General features: G+C 39.3%; 1 protein-coding gene across 7 annotated transcripts in view; it reads left to right on the forward strand.

The window, feature by feature from the left end:
- Positions 1-21,185, forward strand: part of MFF (mitochondrial fission factor) — a 37,224-nt gene continuing 16,039 nt past the window's right edge. The window contains exons 1-7 of one of the 7 annotated variants that reach the window (XM_045031292.1): positions 1-193; positions 2,885-2,931; positions 3,067-3,232; positions 5,797-6,014; positions 7,752-7,924; positions 10,448-10,536; positions 20,571-20,729. In XM_045031292.1, the coding sequence (XP_044887227.1) occupies positions 3,195-3,232; positions 5,797-6,014; positions 7,752-7,924; positions 10,448-10,536; positions 20,571-20,729 (677 nt within the window). In that variant the 5' untranslated portion in view covers positions 1-193; positions 2,885-2,931; positions 3,067-3,194. The remainder of the gene's footprint in view (positions 194-2,884; positions 2,932-3,066; positions 3,233-5,796; positions 6,015-7,751; positions 7,925-10,447; positions 10,537-20,570; positions 20,730-21,185) is intronic. The other 6 variants (XM_045031291.1, XM_045031295.1, XM_045031293.1 and 3 more) reach the window with 6 other exon arrangements.

A 21,185-nucleotide genomic window follows, 5' to 3' on the forward strand; every position in this document is an offset into this window, starting at 1 on the left:
GCCCTTCTTACGTCACGTGACGTTACACGGCTCCCCGCTCAGTGGCGGCTACGGCGCTTCGATGGGGACAATTCAGCCCGTTTTTCCGTCTAGGCGGACCGGGCTGCACTGCGCTTCCTTATCACTGAGAGAGAGCCCTTGAGTGGCCGGAGCGCGAGAGGGGCCTGCCAGGCGGCTTCCCGCCGGCCTCTGGGTGAGTAGGTAACGCTGGGGCCTGCTCCGCCGGACCCCCGCAGCCAGGGTGGGAAGATCCCAACTGCCTCCCCAGCAATACCCCCCCGCCATGCTGCCCCCGCAACTATAGGCTCCACGGACGTACCCCCGCCTGCTCTGGCACCTCCCTGCTCTAGCCCCTCCCAGCTACACCTCCCCAGCCCTCCTCCGGCCTGCTCCAGCGCTCTGTTATGCCCATCCCCCATTTGTTGTTCCATAGCCTGTTACTGCCCCCCCCCCCGCTGTGCCCACTCACATTCACGGCCTAGCCAGCTTTGCCTCCCCCCCCCCCCCACCTTCTTTATGCCCATCACACCTTCTCTGCCACTCTCACTTTCTCTTTGCCTATCTACTATCTTTTCTACCCCCAGCTGGCCCATTTGCTTTTTCTCATGCGCCCCCCCCCACACACACGTGTTTCCATTTTCTCTGCCCACACTATTTTATTTTAAATATATTAGCTTAATAGGGGATGCTGCTTTTGGTAGCCCCCTCAGGGACTGGATGCCCCAGACTTCACATTTTGAAAGACCCTAAACATGGCACCCTCTGTCAACAAAATAGTTTAAAATGTCTTCTTAAGTAGTTATGAGACCTGAATGGTTAGGGTTATGTAATACTCTAACCCGCTGGGCCTGTTTTTTCCCTCTCATTTATGCCCTTGTAAATCAGGACACATTCAGCAGAAAACAGTGCTGTGATACCAATATTAGCTCAGACTCAGGCCCAGTGAATTTCCATTTTACTCTGTTTTAACTTTAGTAATTGTCACTCTGTCAGCAGCATTATTTGAAGTGTTGCTTCTCAGTGACAACCTGGATATTTCAAAGTAGCTTCTTATCAAACTGCAGCCTTTTTTCTAATTTGTGCTAATTTTACAATACTTGTCGTCTTCTAGAAAAATAAAGATGTTTGCTTGTAAAGCTACCTCTTTGCCCCAGTTGGGATCTTCGCTATGCAGCTTCAGAGCTGCTGCTGGCAGAGTGGCATTCACTCTCTTGCATTCATTAAATATTATAGGAACCCAAAGCCTCGCTAACATTTTTTCATTCCTTCCATGTATATGATGTGAAGAGGTGATGTGCATAAATAGGTCTGACACATGTATCATGATCAATGCATTTCAGTATTTATCCCTTGGGTGCAGATGACATATAGCTCTGCTAATTTAGGGATTTGGGGCAAAAATCTATCTGGGGATTGGTCCTGCTTTGAGCAGGGGGTTGGACTAGATGACCTCCTGAGGTCCCTTCCAACCCTGATATTCTATGATCCCCCCACCAATCACCCTGATAGTGCTTTGTTACGTCATAGCTTCCAATTCTAAATGCTTCAGTGACTGATGCACTGACAGTTAAGCAAACCTCTGTGTCCCGTAATACATCCTCTGAACTTTGCTTCCAAAGCCCAAAACTGTTGTGTCGTTTATGACAAACTTTTTCTCTCCCTCATCTCTCTTGTCTGTGTCTGGCGATTGCCATATCATGGTGTCCAAATTCATCCTTTGTTTAAGTTTGTATACATACATCCATATATGCTCCTTAATCACAAACTGCCGTTACAATGACAGTCCCTTTCAGGAGATCCAGAATGGGATATGCATGCTACTTTCTGGCTCCAAGAAGTCAGTGTCATATTGTATTGTCTCCTCGATCTACTTGATTCGTCTTCATCTCCAAATCCCATTCAAAATAGCTCTCCTGGGTTCCCATTTACACTCCTGTATGCACTCTCTCATTGGCCTCCTCTATCCCTTCTCCATGATTCTGTATAATTAGTCATGTTTTTATTTGTGATGACTTATCTTTCTCAAACTTTCATTCCTGCATCTTTACAACCACTGAGTTCTGTAAATGTCATCTTAAAACTTCCTTTCCTCTGTTGACTTTGAATGCTGTTCAACCACTCAGATTTTTCCAGTTAATGACAGTTCTGCTTTTCATTTACCATAAAAGAGCTAAGAATTTTACTTTTCTAATTTGTGCTTTCAGTTTGAGATCTCTTGATGGTAATGAACTTTTTGTTATTATTTTAAGATCCAGTATGGCTTACAAAGTTGGTTTAAATATTGTCGCTATTTTACACAGGAAACTGAGGCACAGATAGGTCAAAGGTCACACCGTAAATCAGGAGTGGAATGGGCATCTACATATTCCGACTTAAGCCTCAATCCTGCAAACTTCTCTGTACAAGTGCACTGCCATTGGGGTCACTAAGGCTCTCTACATTGCACCTGAACAAGCCCCCTAAACAGACTTGTGTTAGTGTGACTCATGCTAGCATGCTAAAAAATAACGGTGTGGACATTAGTAGCACCAGTGGAGGCTCAGTTTAGCCATCCAGGCTCAGACCCAGGGGCATGCAGCTATTTTTAGCATGCTACCACAGGTTTGTCTACCCAGGCTGGGAGGCTCACTCTTAAATGCAATGTAGACATACCCTAGGATTTTGCACAGGTACAGGAATCTGCCTACTATGGAGCAGATTGCAGGATCTCAGCCTTAGGTCTCTGTGCTAACTATTCTGCTTTCTAATATCGAGCAACATCTTTTATTATCCTCCTCCTCCTTCTTTTCCCCCATACATATACATCTCTAGTTTAATTAGTAAGTTGCAGTATTTTAAGGATTCAGCAGCTGAAATCTCACTGTTTTTCCCTTCTGCCATTTAGAAAATCAATGAATTCTCCAGAAATTACGTCTGAATTCTAAGACGCATGTGAGCATATTGAAGTATTGTATTTGTAGATACTTGGCAATTACTGTCACTCGCATTATGAAACTGATATTTAGATTCTAAATATTTATGAAGTTGACTCTTCTAATGCTGTTCTTTATTTATTTTTTTTTACAGCTGGGAAAGCAGTTGTCATGCTGTCTTATGTACAAAAACAGATCCAAACTTTACTGTGTTGTAAAGTAAACTGTGCTGCAGTGTAGTGATATTTGATTACAAAATTATATCTGTGCAAATATTTCAAAATGAACAAAAGAACAAGCAGTGAATCACCTCTAGGGAGGTTAGTGAAATCTTATAGAACTCATCTGGGACATGTAACACTTGATAGATTGTGGCTATTTAACAAGGCTGTTGCCATAGGATACTCTTGGTATTTTTAAGTTCTTGTTAAAATTAAATACTTCCATTTGCATAGGGACTCTCAGCTCAAAAGATCTTGAAGTGCTTTACTGCTTCTACTGCCTGAACTGTACATGGCCTTTTGGGGTGTGGAAATCTCAGAAGGCAGTATGTACTTTGGTCACAGTACATCAGGCTACTTTATTGTAGCAGGAAGGGTAAATCTGCTATATGAGACCAAAAGGGTGGGGTGGAGGGAGAGGCTAAAATCTATGGATTTAAGTGTGGCAGAGCTGCTTGAGCAGCTGGTGAGCGCCTGTCAATGAGATATGGACTCACTTCTGCTCCTGATTTTTGGGTTCTGTCAGTTCCTTCTATTGGAGCTGTAGAACCTGCAGGAGTTAATACAGACAGCCTAACTCTGCATGGTTCTCAGCCTCAATGAAGGAAAATAAATGTAATTTTTTTTTGCAAGCTTGCATAAACCAGGGTGTTTTTCCTTCCCTGATTGCTGGTGTGAGGTTTTAAATATAAACATATAAGACATAAACATAAGAATGGCCATACTTGGTGAGACCAGTGTCCAGATAGCCCAGTATCCTGTCTGCTGACAGTGGCCAATGCCAGATGCTACAAAGGGAATGAACAGAACAGGGCAATTATCAAGTGAGCCATCCCCTGTCGTCCAGTCCCAGTACCTGGCAGTGAGAGGGTTAGGGACACCTAGAGCATGGGATTGCATCTCTGACCATCTTGGCTAACAGCCACTGATGTACCTGTCCTCCATGAACTTATCTCATTCTTTTATTGAATCCAGTTATAGTTTGGCCTTCACAACATCCCCTGGCAACAAGTTCCAGAGGTTGACTATGCATTGTGTGAAGAAGTACTTCCTTTTATTTATTTTAAATCTACTCCCTATTAATTTCATTGGGTGACCTGACCACTGGTTCTTGTGTTATGTGTTTTCGGGTTGGTGGGATTCCTTCTAATTGCCAGGGGTATAGTGTGTTGGGGAATCCCCATCACAACCCTGAGTATCCTTGTATTGGTTCCAAGGTGGATCTTATCTCTGGCACACTTACATTTAATTTCCACTTCATAATTTAATCCTGTCTCCTGTGTCATCAAACTAACTGCAATCAAACTGCCTTTTTGAGTCACCCAAAATACAAAACTCAGAGATTAATGCTGGTGGTAGGGTATGAATGGACGTGCGGAAAGGCATTTCTCCTATATATTATTAGTAAATATATCAATAACTTAGTTTCACTATAATTACAGATCAGCAATGGGCTGACTTCTGTATATGAGGTTTAATATGCAAATTAACCAAAGGTACCCAAATGACTTACAGATGTTAGTTTCTCAAAAGAAAGTATCTTCTGTCTCTGTGTTTGGATCCAGTGCTTGATAGCTTTATGGAAATGCTCAGATACCTTTTCCTTTCAGAAAGTTGTTAAATTGAGAATGTGATATAAGTGAGTAGTCTCATTTGGGTCACTAGGATCTGTACTATCCATATTGTAAAAAACACCATTACTGTTGGTTTCATCACAGAGGCAAGAGAGCATGGTCAAGCAGACTGAATTCCCTTCTTGCCCCTAGAGGGGGCCCTCCATCTCAGGGTGGAAATACTGTACTCTGGTTTGGAGTGTGGGGAAACTCTTACTGCTTCTTCCCATGGTGTATCTGTTCTGTAGATGTAGGATTTCCACTTTCGGGAGCACTCAGATTGTATATTGTAGATATATTTTTAGCCTGTCCAGATCATCAGATACATATTAGTAAAAGGTCTGTAAGTTTACAAAATACAGTAACTTGTCTTTAAACTAGAAGTACTGAATAAATCAAATAGGAATGTTGTAGGAATGCTGAATTTCTGAAACTGATTTGAAAGCATATTGGTGAGAAACTTCCTTCTTGGTGAAACTGGGTTCTGTGTAAGTGAATTCCCCCCCATCCCAACTCAGGGCCATGTTGTGAGGCTGCTGTGCAGCCCTGTCCCTTTCCTTTATCCGCCACCCTGCAGTCACCATTCCATCCTATAGGTTGAAATAGCAGCCACAGCCCCTGTGATCCCATTGCCTGGGATACTGGTGTTGCACAAACACATCTCTGCCCCTGACTCTTATTCAATGTAGCTTTCTGTCCTAGCCTATGTGGGGGCTAGCATGGAAACCTTATCAATGTTGTGTAAAGAATTGCAGGCAGCCCTGTGTCGCCATTGAGCCAAAGATCACCTGCACAGCCCCAGTGTGGGGTTTGGGTAGCATATGGGGCATTGCTATAGTCCTTTGCAGCTGGAAATTTTTGCTCTTTGAATTTACATTGGAGTTACTCTCAATAAATATTGTGTGTGCTCAGTCAAGGGGATCTGACACTTGCCCAATCATTGGAGAAATGTATCCACTTAACTCTATCGTGCATCGAGAAAGAAACCCACCTAATGTTTAGTTTTGCAGTCAGTTAATAATTCACAGCTTTTTGGTTTTCTTTCATCAGAATGAATGGGGCAGTGTTCCCATCTCCAGCTGCTGAGATGGCAGAAATTAATCGAATTCAGTATGAAATTGAGTACACTGAAGGGATCAGCCAGCGAATGAGGGTACCAGAAAAATTAAAGGTAGCTCCACCAACTGCTGACCTTGAGCAAGGCATCCAAGAAGGACTTCCAAATGCCAGTGTAACTATGCAGGTTCCAGAGAGGATTGTAGTGGCAGGTATGTATATGTTGTAGGGTAAAAGTAGCAACTAAAGCATTATGCTGATTTGCTCTGTGTCCAGTTTAGCTTGTTTTGGGGGATTAAAAAAGAATTTAGTGATGTTTTGGGAAAAAAATATTATTCAAAAACAAAGACTTGTGAAATGTATCCCAATCCTCCAAATAGGAGCTGCTGATCAGTTATGACCTCTAAAGTTTCTTAAAATATGAAAAATGCATTATTGACCAGAGACATTAGGATAATTTTTAAGGTGAGATGTTGACATGCACTATTTCATAATTTTGATGTGCTATGTCTGAATATATATTGACAATAAGCTGTAATAATTACATGCACCGATCTTTTACATGTCTTTCATGCCTGAATTATGAGTACTACAAATGGACCCCAGCAAAATTTACTATGTACTCATAGACTTTAAGGCCAGAAGGGACCATCATGATCATCTAGCATGACCTCGTGCACAATGCAGGACACAGAATTTCATCAACCCATACCTACTGACTGACTTCTGACTCTTAATATAATAGGAATAAGCTACAGGAGCAGTAGTATATTCTAAAAGTATACTTTGTCTGACCCATTAGATATAATGCAAAATTATTCTGATTAATAGGAGCATCAACATCATATTGATGATGTCTCTGCTACTGAGTTGGCCTTATGGATAATAAGTTTATGGCATATAATAATCTGCATTTGATCATACTATGATGATAAAGCTTAAGAACATCTGCAGTTCTTGCATCTTTTCAAAGCTTGTGCTTGTTGCTTGTACGCATTTGTCCCACAGTTGGAAATACTCAGACATTCGAACTTCTATTAATCTTTGTCTGAACAAAGAGAGCTTTGATAAGACCTAATTCTGTAGGTTAGAGAATGCTCTCAGTGAATCAGGTGCTTCCAGGCTCATGAATTATGTGTCCAGAGTATACTGCACAGGTAAGAGTGAACAAAAGCTATAAGTGTGTCAAAGGGCTATAACCATGGCTTGTAATAAGCAAAAACCATGTGAGAGGTAGGTGGGCTTAATCATATTCTCTGAGGTTAGGTGTTATGTATATGATGGCTATCTTACCCCCCCACACACACACACACCAAAAAAAAATCTCATTAAAATTGTGTATCAAATGTCCCTCCTGCATCTTTATCTTTATATATAATTTGCCAAGGCAACAAAGGAAAACCTTTCAGATGTTTTTTAAACAACTGTCAAAAAATTGAGTTGTATGAACTGGTTATTTGGATGGTGAGAGTGTGGTCAAATCACTCAATAATTATCACACGGCAGATTTAAAGATGACGGTGAAGTTATGTTCCTCAGGTGTTGTAGAATGTGTGGCCATACTCCTCATGGTCGACAGGAATTCACAGGAATATATCTCAGTGGGGATACAGAGGCAAATAACGGCTAGGTCTAGAAGAAACAGGTTGTGGTAAGGATATTTTGGAGCACAGAAATATAGTTGAGATTTTTTAAGAAGTATTTCCCTTAATATATCCTTAACTGCGGGATTACTAGCAGCTTTCTTTCATAATTGTTTGGTTTTCTGAGTTGACTATATTTTGATGTTATATTTCCTTAGTTCCTATGGCATAATTTTTCTTGCAAACATTTGGTCTATTCGTGGAAGTGTGAGGGATGTCTTTGTCGTCTTGAACTTTCACCAACTTTTCACTTGTTAATGTGTTTACTTGATATTGATTAAAGTAATCTCAACTATGTTGTTGCAGGTAATAGTGAAGACATTCCATTTTCCAGACCATCAGATCTGGACCTTATACAGTCTGCTCCATTCAAACCTCTGTCATTGAAAACTCCTCCCCGGGTTATCTCACTTAGCGAGCGACCACTAGATTTTCTGGATCTAGAAAGACCCCCAACGCAGACACCTCAAAGTGAAGAGGCTAGTATTTTATTTTAACTTTTTCCTAGTTGTGAAAGTTTACTGAAGAAGAAAAATGGAATGGTGAATGATCCCTACATTGTGATCCAGATCAGTTTATTACCATAAAATGGGTAGATATAAAAATATTTTACAAAATTCTGTGTGCACTTACCAGTAATAAGATAACCCTCTAACCATTTGTCAGTTAAAGTGAATATAGAATCTAGATACCATCGTTAGAACTGGCTTAAAAATAAAAGATCAAAATGCCTTTTTTGACTAAAGGGAAACGTCCACAAGAAAATTCTGTTTTCATTGACATTTTTCAGGTTATCAGAAAACTGGAAACCTAAAAATTCAGTGAAAGCAAAAAAAAATTCTCAATTATTTGGTGGGAAATAAAATATATTTCCTAACCAGCTCTAATAGCTAAGTGTCTATTTTATAGCCATGGCTGTCAGTATTTTCATTTTATTCCCTATTTTCCAGATGCGTAAGCTTTAACTTGGCCATATTTAAAATGCACCAGGAAAAATCTTGGTGTCCAAGTCAATGCAGAATTTTATGTCAAAGTGTGTTGAAAATGCATCAGTAGGTTCTAAATTAAGTCTGAGCCTCAGGAAACTCTGTGTCCTTAGAGCCAGTTCAATTAAAATATTTGGTAGTCAAAAAGGTAAATGACATAAGATTGTTTAAATCATCACCTTGAATACTTCAGTTCCAGTCACCTCATCTCAAATAGAACATGGCAGAAATAGAAAGGGTTCAGCAAAGGACAATGAAAGTGATTAGAGATATGCAAAACTTCAATAATAGGAGTGATTAAAAAGGAGTTGGGACTTTGTTTTAGATCAGCTAAATAAGAGATGATGTGATAAAGGTATAAAATAATGCAGTTTAGAGAAGGTAAATCAGGAGCTCCTATTTACCCTTTCTTTATAATACTAGCACAAGGGGACAACAAATGTAATTTAAAACTGATAAAAGGGGATTCTTTTTTTATGCAGTATGTAATTAACCAGTGTAACTATTGCCACGGGATATTATTGAGAGCAAGAGAATAGTGGGATTAAAAAAGTATCAGATCTGCATGAAAACTCGTATCCATTGTTGATTATAATTAGCAGTAAGCAAAATATTGTTAATAAAACTGTAAAAATGTGTTTCAGGGAACAAGACAGAACTGTCCAAGGGATGGATAAGATGACTTAATAGATATGTTCTGTCTCCAATTTTCTAAGCAGCCAAATGTTTATTAAACTGCATATGTAAAACACAGAATTACTGTTTATTGTTTCAGACTTGGTGGGCTTCTACTGTCCTTTCTAACTAATTGTGTGGATGGTTAATAGAAGCAGTAATGGGCATAAGGGATTGCCTCCTCATTCATCTAAAATTCCAGTACCTCCCACAACACACCTTTCAAGATCCATGGGTCCTACACGTGCCTATCACAACATGTGGTGTACCTCATCCAGTACACTAAATGCCCCAATAGCAACTGTGTGGGTGAAACCAGACAATTGCTACACTCTCAAGTGAACTCTCACCGAAAAATAAAACAAAAACACCATATCATCCATAGGTGAACTCTTTTCACAAAACAATCACTCCATATCTGACCTCTCAGTCCTCATCTTCAAAGGAAGCCTTCACAACACCTTCAAAAGACAAGCCTGAGAGCTTAAATTCATAACTTTGCTAGACACTAAAAATCATGGTCTTGAGAGATGCTGTATTAATGGCTTATTACAACAATGTGTAACTCACTAGTCTTCACCCCTTCCCCCCCCCGCTTTTTTTTTTTTTGTGTCCTGGGACTGCAGGGGTATTAACAGGCCACTTCATCTTGAATAGTCCCTGGGAACAGTGTTTCTGAACCTGTTTGATACCAGGGACTGGCTTGCTGCTTTCCTAATCTGTGTCAGGGAACTCTCAGGGACCATTGACCGATCCTGCCTCAGAATGTGTGTTAATTACTTATGCTAAACAACCTGTTCTACCTTGCATTTAGCTGTGAAACTGAGTGCCTTTCCCTGGCCTGAAGAAGATCTCTGTGTAGCTCAAAAATTTGTCTGTTTCACCCACAGAAGTTGGAGACAAGGTGGTGAGGTAATATCTCTTATTGGACAAACTTCTGATGGGGAGAGAGACAAGCTTTCGAGGTTACGGAGAACTCTTTTTCAGGTCTGGGAAACTTACTTGGAAGCTTGTCTCTCTCCCCACCAGAAGTTCGGCCAGTAAAAGATATTACCTCACCCAGTTTGTCTATCTAAAATTCCATTTATTCAAGTGTCTTGGACAGCACCAAGTCATTTGGAATAAACTGTATTAGAAACTCAATTCTATATATTGTAAACAGGGCCAGATTCTGCCATCAGGTGCACTTCTGTACTCGCTTTGATATCAATGAGAGCTATGAATGTGTTCTGAGAGCAGATTCGGTGAAGAGCCTTTAGCACAGTGCTTGTGGGACACTCCTGAAAAACACTCTCTCTTCCTCTCTTTGTCTCCCTCTTCCACTTCTTTTTGTTTTTGCAGGTTCGTTCAGTGGGAAGATTGAAGAGAGAACGTTCCATGAGTGAAAACGCTGTTCGTCAAAATGGTCAATTGGTCAGAAACGATTCCATGTGAGTAGAGATCTGGGATGCAGTGACTTAAGGGCAACTTGATTAGTATTTTGTTCTCTCTCTTTCCTCCTGTCTGCTTTTCCCAATGATGTTTGGTGTACTCATTTCAAACACTGAATCCCAGGTAAGTAACACAAGTTTGAACATTATAGAACTGCAATGTGTTGCCTGAATAATCAACTCTTTAACCCTGTTTTTTTTGTGCAGTTGGCTGACTTCATTTATGATGCAATCTCCCTGTTCTCTTTGGAGTTTGGGATCTTTTTTGTGGTTGTGGTTTTGCTGTTTTTTGCCATGAGCTGCAAGTCACAACTTTAGCTCAACTGCTTTTCCATGTGACTTCTAGTTGTCTGCCTGTAACTTGAAAGAGATTTATCAGATCATGATTTTGTGTGCAATACTTTCTCTCAACTTTCAAGTTATTCTTCGAAGAAATTGAGTTCTACATTGTGTGTAGAAGATGTCCCCACCTTTTTGTGTGATCCATTGAATAAGAGCAAAGAAATTGGTGCACCCTCATAATTACATAAGTAATTTTCTCTAACATAATAAAAATATAATTTATTTGAAATTTATCAATATATCTTCATGTTGAGAAGTGGACGAGTGGCAGACACCCCTTTTTATTGGGTGTGGGTGGATGTGGAAATGTTGTAATCATATACATCTCATCCCCTTTTGATGAAATTTAATAGAATATTTAAATAGTTAAATTTTGAGTATACTTCAGTTAAGTTTTTTCACCATGGTATAAAAACACAAGAGGCTGGCTGTTTTTTAATCATTGCAATTGTGCCTTTTATTCCTTCTGCTACTGTCTGAAGATGCCACCCATGTGTTCTAATTAGAATTAGGAATGTGTTTGCTGGATCTAAACAAATGTGACTTGAATAATAAGCCTATATATTGTATGAAATATGTGCTAGTTCTCCATTCTATTCAGCTGTAAGGATCACAGTTTCCATGGTATAGTGAATTATTGACAGAAGCTTATTTGAGTCATTGCAGGCTTTTATTCTTGCTCTTGGATGGGTCTGATTCACTTTCCTCCACAAACAGGAGAAGAGCCCACGTTTTGCAGCTTAAATTCAAGTTACATTAAACCCTTTAATTAAAAAGACAGTTCTGTCAAAGCATTTTGCCTCTTAGGATGTTTAACTCTTGCTTATCTTGTCTTCTTGGTCTAACTTTACATGCTGATTTGACTGACAGCCAAGTATCATTGTGCACTGTACGCTCTGGCATCTCAATAAAGGCTCCATCTAACCTGGGGATTAATCTGCAGAATCCATTGTAAATACAGTTTGTATAACTAGTGCAGATGGAGCAAAACCATTTAAAAATATTCTCTAGACTAGAACGTGGTGACAGAAGCACAGTCTGGAACATTGTATTTTTAAATCTTATTCCCTATCCACTCTGGCCAGACAAACTGTTTATCCCATGCTTAAACTAGTCCTGCTAAGATGGTATAATTCCTACATAACTAGGGCATAAGATGATTCTCTTGCATTTCTAGGAACTATTTTTAAAACGGGAAAAGGGAGAGTTAAAGATTTTTCTATTCTGCTCTTTAAAGCTTTCTGGGAGCATGTTGTACCTCAAATAGCTATAACACTGTACAGGTTATGGCTGAGATTTTTTCAAAGGAATTTAAGAGGAATTAAGCACCCATATCCCACTGAAAGTTAATGGGAGTTGAGTGCCTAACTTTTAGGTTCCTTTGCAAATTGCAGCTTGGGCTTTTATCTTTTCCTCCAAAATATCACATAAACAAATACACTCAAACCCTACAGTGCTAAAAATGTAGAGAGGTTTTGTCTTAAGAGTCAGGTATTTAATGTACTTTAAACAGCTATAGTATTTTGGAATAAAGATGGGCTGATGGCTTGTGTGACATTCCAGTATGTATGCTGTGAGAGTTACAGCAATAAAAACCTTCTTGGAAGAGCCAGCCCAGATTTAAGGAAGGAGTTGGCACTACTCCTGATTTTGTGTGGGGCGGGGGGGAGAGAGGGGAGTGGAGTTGACAGATGTTGCTGAATGTGTTGTCATTTATCTCCTGGTTACCCTATTGCATGCAGTGGCTGTCATGAGAATTTGTGATTGGATGGGAGTTGAACAGTGACAGTAATACTTAGATTCTCAAATGTTTGTAAGACCAGTTGACGTGGTAACGACTAGGCACGTGTTGGTACAATAACTAACTGTTGAGCAGTAATGATGGTTCTCTAAATTACCTTCCATTTATTTAATAGGACGCTTATTTAAGAGAATCACAATTATTATTTAAGGTGGCACAGATCAGATACTGTCCCAAGAAATATGTCACAATTCCAGTCACCCTTCTCGACTAAGGACTACACATAAGCTTAATTGTTAATTACAGTACATGAAAATCAAGAGTATTTTTAATTATGTAGCTCTCTGCACTACTAATCTTATAATCAGAGTGTCTGTAATTCAATGCATAATACTTGAAATAGTTCTTAGTATGCTGAGAGCCTGATTTCTACTTGTAATTCTGTTGCAGGATTTCTCAAACTTTACACCTCATTCTTCCTGTAAGGTACTGGGGTAAAGAAATGTTTGGGCTTACATTAGTGGAAACTCTCTCTTAATTTAAGCGGAGACAGAAGTTAAGAGGGGAGAATTTCCACTCAGAACATAGTTGCAAAGCAAAAAACGGAAGAATATGTTCAACGTATGGACATTCCTTGGCCATTTCTGCTTAGTTGGGGAAACAGAGCTTTATGTTGGTTATTACCAACTGACACTGAATCCAAGGATTGATTACTTTTTATTCTAAAACAAGTGGTCCAGCAAGAATATGTGGCAGAGGAGAGTATTTAATTTTTTCTAGACTCTCTCCTTTTCCCTGGAAGAGGTTGGTGCCTCCTCAGGGAGACTCTGAGAAATGCTGTTCTTCTGGCCAACTTGTGGGGGAAAGAGGTGATGGGGTTTACATTTTAGAAATGGAACATGCTTTAACTCCTAATACATCTTAATTAATCTGTGCTAAAGCTATTTAATCACCCTGATTATCTAAATCTATTTACTGGAAATTTGCTCCTTTAGAAGCATGAGGCAGATCCAAGTCTGAATAATAAGTAAGACACCTCTACGTCTTCCATAGTTGTCTAACTGGCCTTCCTGCAAACATTGTTCAACCATAAACCTTAAATATTTTAGTGTTGCTGAGCTCTACTACAGTTTATTATTTCAGTAATTTCCCACTCGGTTCAATTTCATCCCAAATGCACATCCTTTATTTACATGTTTAAGCAGTCTATAGTTACAAACCTGCTAAAATGCTTCCTGAAAATGCCTTTTGTGAAATCTCTGCAGCAAAATAGTATTAAATCCCAAGAATGTTTAATTACAAAAATAGAAAAGACAAAAGAAAGGTAGGAAAAGCTTTTGTAGATAGTACAGTAGTTAGAGTAACTAATGACAAGTGCGAGACACTGAAATGTAGGAGCACCTTGTATGTAATTCCCTTGGCAGAGCTGTACATGAAATGTTTATTCCATATACCACTTCTCCATACTATCTGCTTGACTTTGCGTATAGAATACTTTAGGGTACATCTACACTGGAATAAAAGACCCACAGCACAGAGTCCCAGAGTCTAAGCTCCAGCCCATGCCAGAATGTCTACACAGCAATTTTTAGCCTTGTAGCCCAAGCGATGCGAGCCCCAGTCAGCTGACCCAGGCCAGCCACAAGCGTTCAATTGCTCTGTAGAAGTACCTTCAGAGACTTGACTTAAATGAATCAATTATAGCTGTATGCTCTTGAATCCCGAGAGAAGATCACAGAAGGGGAATTAACTCAATTCAGTTTTCCTTAACTTCTGTTTTCACATACAATTCATTTTCTGCCCCAGAAACTTCAAGCTGTATCTCTGTAATAATTCCCAAGCTTGGTCAGAACCAAAACAGAAGGGTTTCCCTTACATTGATTATCTAGTTTAGAGGTATATATAAGTTAACAAATTGCCTTTGTGGAGAAAATTTTCTTAATAAGAATTGTCTCTTTCTGCCTGTATAGTTTGGTCCCTATCCAAAATAAATCTTACGATTTGAATAACCTCTGAGACTGTCCTCGCAAACAGCCTATAAAACAATCCTTTCTTGTAGCCAGTTTGAGGCTCACTGAACTGGATGTAGTACAATGGACTAGTGATTAGATCAAGGACTAAGAGTCATGTAACTCTGGATTATATTCTCATCTTGGACTTTAGCTTGCTCTGTGATATTGTGGAAGTCACTTAATCTCTCTGGTCCTCCATTTTCCTCCGTTAAATTGAGTGATAATATTTACCCACTTCGTAAAGCCAACTGACGTTCTCAGAGACAATTCAGAATAATTTGATGGTATACAAATTCAAGCAGCTAGTTGTTGTGAGACCGTCAATTTATTCAGAACAGCTGTTAATGCAAAATGTCTACTAGAAGTACAGTATATGTTTCTATTCAGTGGTTCCCTTGAAATCTTTACAAAAGCTTTTGTATATAGATAACATTACTGTGGTATTTAGTATTTATAGACTGGGGCGGGGTGTGAGTGTGAGGGAGTGTGGAGAGGGCAGCATTCTGTAGTTTGTATGTCCAACCTCTATATTTGTTATCATAAGAACATAAGAATTGCCCTACTGGGTCAGGCAAAAGGTCCATCTATCCCAGTATCCTGTCTTCTGACAGTGCCCAGTACCAGCTGCCCCAGAGGGAATGAACAGAACAGGTAATCATCAAGTGATCCTTCCCCCGTCGCTCATTCCCAGACTCTGGCAAACAGAGGCTAGGGACACCATTCCTGCCCATCCTGGCCAATAGCCATTGATGGACCTATCCTCCATGAATTTTTCTAGTTCTTTTTTGAACCCTGTTATGGTCTTGGCCTTCACAACATCCTCTGGCAAGGAGTTCCACAGGTTGACTGTGCGTTGTATGAAGAAATGCTTCCTTTTATTTGTTTTAAACCTGCTGCCTATTAATTTCATTTGGTAACTCCCTAGTTCTTGTGTTATGAGAAGTAGTAAACGACACTTCCTTATCTACTTTCTCTACACCGGTCATGATTTTATAGACCTCAATCATATCTTCCCCTTAGCCGTCTCTTTTCCAAGCTGAAAAGTCCCAGTCTTATTAATCTTTCCTCATACAGAAGCCGTTCCATACCCCTAATCATTTTTGTTGCCCTTTAATGAACCTTTTCCAGTTCCAGTATATCTTTTTTTGGGATGGGGCAACCACATCTCCACACACTATTCAAGATGTGGGCATACCATGGATTTATATAGAGGCCACATGATATTTTCTGTCCTATTATTTATCCGTTTCTTAATTATTCCCAGCATTCTGTTTGCTTTTTTGACTGCCGCTGCACATTGAGTGGATGTTTTCAAAGAACTATCCACAATGACTCCAAGATCTCTTTCTTGACTGGTAACAGCTAATTTAGACCCCATCATTTTATATGTAGAGTTGGGATTATGCTTTCCAATGTGCATTACTTTGCAGTTATCAACATTAAATATAATCTGCCATTTTGTTGCCCAGTCACCCAGTTTTGAGAGATCCTTTCGTAGCTCTTTGCAGTCTGCCTGGGTCTTAACTATCTTTAATAATTGTGTATCATCTGCAAATTTTGCCACCTCACTGTTTACCCCTTTTTCCAGATTTTATATATATATATATATATAAAAATAAATAAATGTTGAATAGGAGTGGTCCCAGAACAGACCCCTGGGGGACACCACTATTTACCTCTCTCCATTCTGAAAACTGATCATTTATATCTACGCTTTGTTTCCTATCTTTTAACCAGTTACCAATCCATGAGAGCACCTTCCCTCTTATCCCATGACTGCTTACTTTGCTTAAGAGCCTTTGGTAAGGGACCTTGTCAAAGGCTTTCTGAAAATCTAAGTACACTATATCCACTGGATCCCCTAGTCCACATGCTTGTTGATCCCCTCAAAGAATTCTAGTAGATTGGTGAGGCATGATTTCCCTTTACTAAAACCATATTGACTCTTCCTCAACAAATTATGTTCATCTATATGTCTGACAATATTGTTCTTTATTATAGTTTCAACCAGTTTGCCCGGTACTGAAGTCAGGTTTACAGATCTGTAATTGCTGGGATCACCACTGGAGCCCTTTTTAAATATTGGCGTCACATTAGTTATCCTCCAGTCATCTAGTACAGAAGCTGATTTAAATGGTAGGTTATAGACTACAGTTAGTAGTTCTGCAATTTCACATTTGAGTTCCTTCAGAACTCTTGGGTGAATACTAATGGCTTCTGCAGCTAACTCAGTCGTCTTTCCCTTCATTTTCCTGTTTGTTCATAATCTGGAAAAGAAAAACAAGCTTTCTTGCTTTTTCAGGTCCCAAACGATTTCTCAATTTGTAATGAATTAGTCAAACAGAAGAAAATATTCTTTCTACACGGGCAGAAGCTGCTACTTCTGTTAAAAGTGAGATTATCACTACAACAGTCTCTGAATCCAAGTGCTTAAGTGACTTCCACCAGTTCACCGGTGTGACTTTCTTTAAAACATCAGCAGCAAACATATATTCCTTGAATGGTTCTTATTCCCAAATTGGGTCTCTTTTACTGCCTGCTGCCATTATAGGTTTTCCCTTCTAGTGAGAGAATGGTATGGTAGATTTCAAATCAATGAAGGCTACACTTAGAAAGATCTTAAGACTTCTGGAATATGCTGCTCAAACAGTTTCACTTTTGTTTCTACTGCCTGTCCCTCCCTTCTCACATTTATCTCAAGACTTCTCCTTGCCCAGATCTATTCCGCCCCCAACAATCTTCTGTTCATTGAACTTTTTGAAACCTTGCACTTCTAGAGATTGATAAGGGATTGACTCTGTGTACACAAATTTGCAGAGGGACAATAGGGTTGAAGTCTGTTATTTCTCACTTCTCTATATTTATTTTAAAATATTTTTGCTGTTAACAAGCATGTTATCTCTGGGGAGACAAATCCAACAGTTTGAGAACGGCAAAACTAAGCATCTCTGATGGTGTGTTCTAGACTGAGTACTGAGTCCCATTGGGTAGATAGAAAGATTCACCTAAATAATCCATACAGAAGCCCCTGGAACCCCATATGATTGGGTCCCTAATCCATGAACTATTGGAACTCATTTACAAAACTTTTCTTAAACATTACATGAATATATTGTCTCATACTATAAAATTAGACTTTATAATCCTTATTCCATGATAAGATACATTATAGCTCAAAGATATCTCAATTAAAACAATCTTTAGATAGGTTTTTTCCTCAAAAAGCATTTTATCAAAAAATCTGATTTAAATATAAAAAAATCTGATTTGATTTTTTTTTAAATCATTTATTTTTATCCACCCTGGATATTTATAATATGTAATCACAGTGCAAAAGTAATCCTAAGTATGGAAAAAAGGAACGTGCAGGTGATTTTTTTTTCCAACTACAGAAGAACACAGTGGCAAAATAAATGTTTGCTATAGTCTTTGTTTCTATTTCTGTAAATTCTTGCCTAAGTGCTACATCTCTAATGTCTTGGGAAAATATCTCCCAATAAACACCATATTGGCCATTGTCAGTCAAGCACTGAGGTAATTCATGATTTCAGGACACAACTTCAGTTGTGAACTAAGCTTATCACATCTGTCAAGATACTATGCAGTAAAAGTTATTACTCATCTCATCTATCCTTATGTCTTCATCTTTGGACTGGGAGTCAGAAATCCAACTTTTGCATTCCTGTTGCTCCTCAAGCTGGCTATGCCACTGCAGTGAATGGACTGATGGCCAGTGTGATGCTGACCCTCCTTTTCAATACAGTTGTTTTTTGTACCACCCATTATTTTAATCTCAGCATCAGCTGAACACACCTTCCACAGTCAAAGAATAACTAGACAATGAAAATCTCTGATCCAGCAACGGAAGGAACCAAACATCAAATATACTCATTTCCACCATTAACGCTTTACTTAAATAATAGTTTGTGGGAACACAGGCAAAAGCTCAGAAAGATTGGAACTCAAACTCAGAATATTGTAGCAGTAAAGCAGGAGTGATAGACAAAGAAGGTCAAAGGAACATCCAGTGTTGGTCATGAGCAATCGTCTTGAATTACAAACCATCCCAGAATTCTAAAGAGTACAGTGAATCAAACTCTTTGAAATATAATTACAGTAACTCCTCGCTTAACATTGTAGTTATGTTCCTGAAAAATGTGACTTTAAGCAAAATGATGTTAAGCAAATCCAATTTCCCCATAAGAATTAATGTAAATGGGGGTGGGGTTAAGTTTCAGGGAAATTTTTTTCACCAGACAAAAAACTATATATTATATAGACATACACACAGTATACGTTCTAAACAAACAATTGAATACTGTTCACAGCTATGATGATTGTGAAGCTTGGTTGAGGTGGTGAAGTTAGAGGGTGGAAGAGGGAGGGATATTTCCCAGGGAATGCCTTGCTGCTAAATGGTGAACTAGCACTTGGCTGAGCCCTGAAGGGTTAACACGTTGTTAATGTAGCCTCTCACACAAGGCAGCACGAACACGAGGGAGGGGAGACAGCATAGCAGACAGACAGACACACACCTTGTGTGTGGGAGAGAGAGAGAGATGCACACTGCCCCTTTAAGTAAGCTGACCCACTCTTAAGTGCATTGTCTTTTTACGTGGATCAGGAAGTTGAGACAGCAGCTGCTGCCCCAAGCGCTTTTGGTCTCTCCATCCTTGTCTTCTCCCTGCTCAATATGGAGAAGGGGTAAGTGGGGTGCAGGAGCACGGGGGAAGGGGACACCCTGACATTAGCCTCCTCTCCCCCCCCTCCCCTCCGCACAGCAAGCAGGAGTCTCTGGGAGCAGCTCCAAGGCAGTGGGGGCAGGGACAGCTGAACTACCAATTAATAGCCTTCTGGGCGGCTGCAGCACAGGGAACTTAGGAGAGCTGATGGGTGGCTGCTGATCCACCCTGCTTCCAAGCCCCCACCAGCTAGCTGCAACAGACTGCTCTTCCTGGAAGCAGTGGACAAAGCAGGCGGCTGCCAAACGATGTTAGAAGGGAGCATTTCACAACTTTAAAACAAGTGTGTTCCCTAATGATCAGCAATGTAACAACGTTAACTGGGACGACTTTAAGTGAGCAGTTACTGTACTAAATTATCAACTTAACAAGAATGAATTCAGGCTAAACAAGCATGTCGTTATTAATTAAAATTTGTTTTTATTTTCCTAAAAATAAATATCCTAGTGTAAAGGCCTATATAGCTAATGGCAAGTTAATAAGAGGAATACATGTACAACACAAAGATGTTTGATCAGAATTTGTGTCCAGCAGAAATGTTTGTAAAATAAATCATGTACCAAAAAAACCCTGTAATGCTTACATTTTAAACTCAGTTCACTTTTCTTTGATAGAATGGTCAGAATTTCAGTTCATACTCTTTGTCAAATTTGGTAGATGAATTTTGTAGTTTTATTCTAACTTCTTACAGTTAAACCTTGGTTCTTTAACCACCAGACACAGTCAAATCAAAATACTATCGTAATCTCACTCTTTCATTGTTAAACGTGAGAGACTTTTTTTTTTTGCTTCAAGAGATGGACTTAATGCCAGGTTGTCATGGTTGCATTAATACATAATTCTCTTGAAGTAATACTTCAAAAGAGATTATGGGTGGGATTGTCAAATGTTGGCCTAACTCTGCTCCCATTGATGTCAGTGAATACTGAGGACTTCTGAAAAAAAACTCTATATCTGTACCAAAATCACATCCTTGTGTAATGTAATTTGTATTTGGTTCCTAAGATCATTAACAATGTAATTGTGAATCCATCTATTACTCTCTTTTTTTGACAGTGTTTACCTGGTATTGGTGGGCAAAGGGTAAGATCAAATGGAATCCACTTAAACTTTGGAACTGGGGCTGGCTGAAGAAGTTCTTTATTTAAAATCTGACAACAGTGTTTTTCTCTTCATTTGCTGTGCTTGTACAAACAGTGTGACACCATCCCTACAACAGGCTCGTGTCTGTCCTCCTCATATGTTACCTGAAGATGGATCTAATATTTACTCTGCTCGTGGCATTTTGTCGCTTATCCAGTCTTCTACTCGTAGGGCTTACCAGCAGGTCTTGGATGTGCTGGATGAAAATCGCAGGTGATTGGCCATCAGTGATTCTGCCAGCTCTTACTGCTTCTTTTTTTTGCTTTTTTCTCCTTTTTAGTGGAGTGTGGTATCTGTTTACTAATTAATATGGGATGATATTATTTTGCTTTGCTTTTTTTTGCTTTCATTGTTTATAAATAACTTAATTGTCCAAAATTCACATTTCAAAAGGCTCCATTATCTAGTACCTTACTTCAGTCAAATACAGCATTTAAAGAGTGTGTGTTTGGTTCCTATTTCCATTCATGTAAAAATCAAAATAGGAAAGGCTAATCTGGTGATTGGAAGGCTTGGTTTATGTGCTGTTTGTAAATTGTTAATTTGTTAGATGTTTTCTGTGGCTTTTGGCAATCCAAATGATGATGGATCACAAGTCTGCAGGCTTCTTATAACATCCTTGACCTTTCTGTTGCTGACTGTTGGAACAAATCAATAAGATTGGGTTGA

This window comes from Mauremys mutica, chromosome 9 (assembly GCF_020497125.1).
Source record: "Mauremys mutica isolate MM-2020 ecotype Southern chromosome 9, ASM2049712v1, whole genome shotgun sequence".
Lineage (NCBI taxonomy): Eukaryota > Metazoa > Chordata > Testudines > Geoemydidae > Mauremys > Mauremys mutica.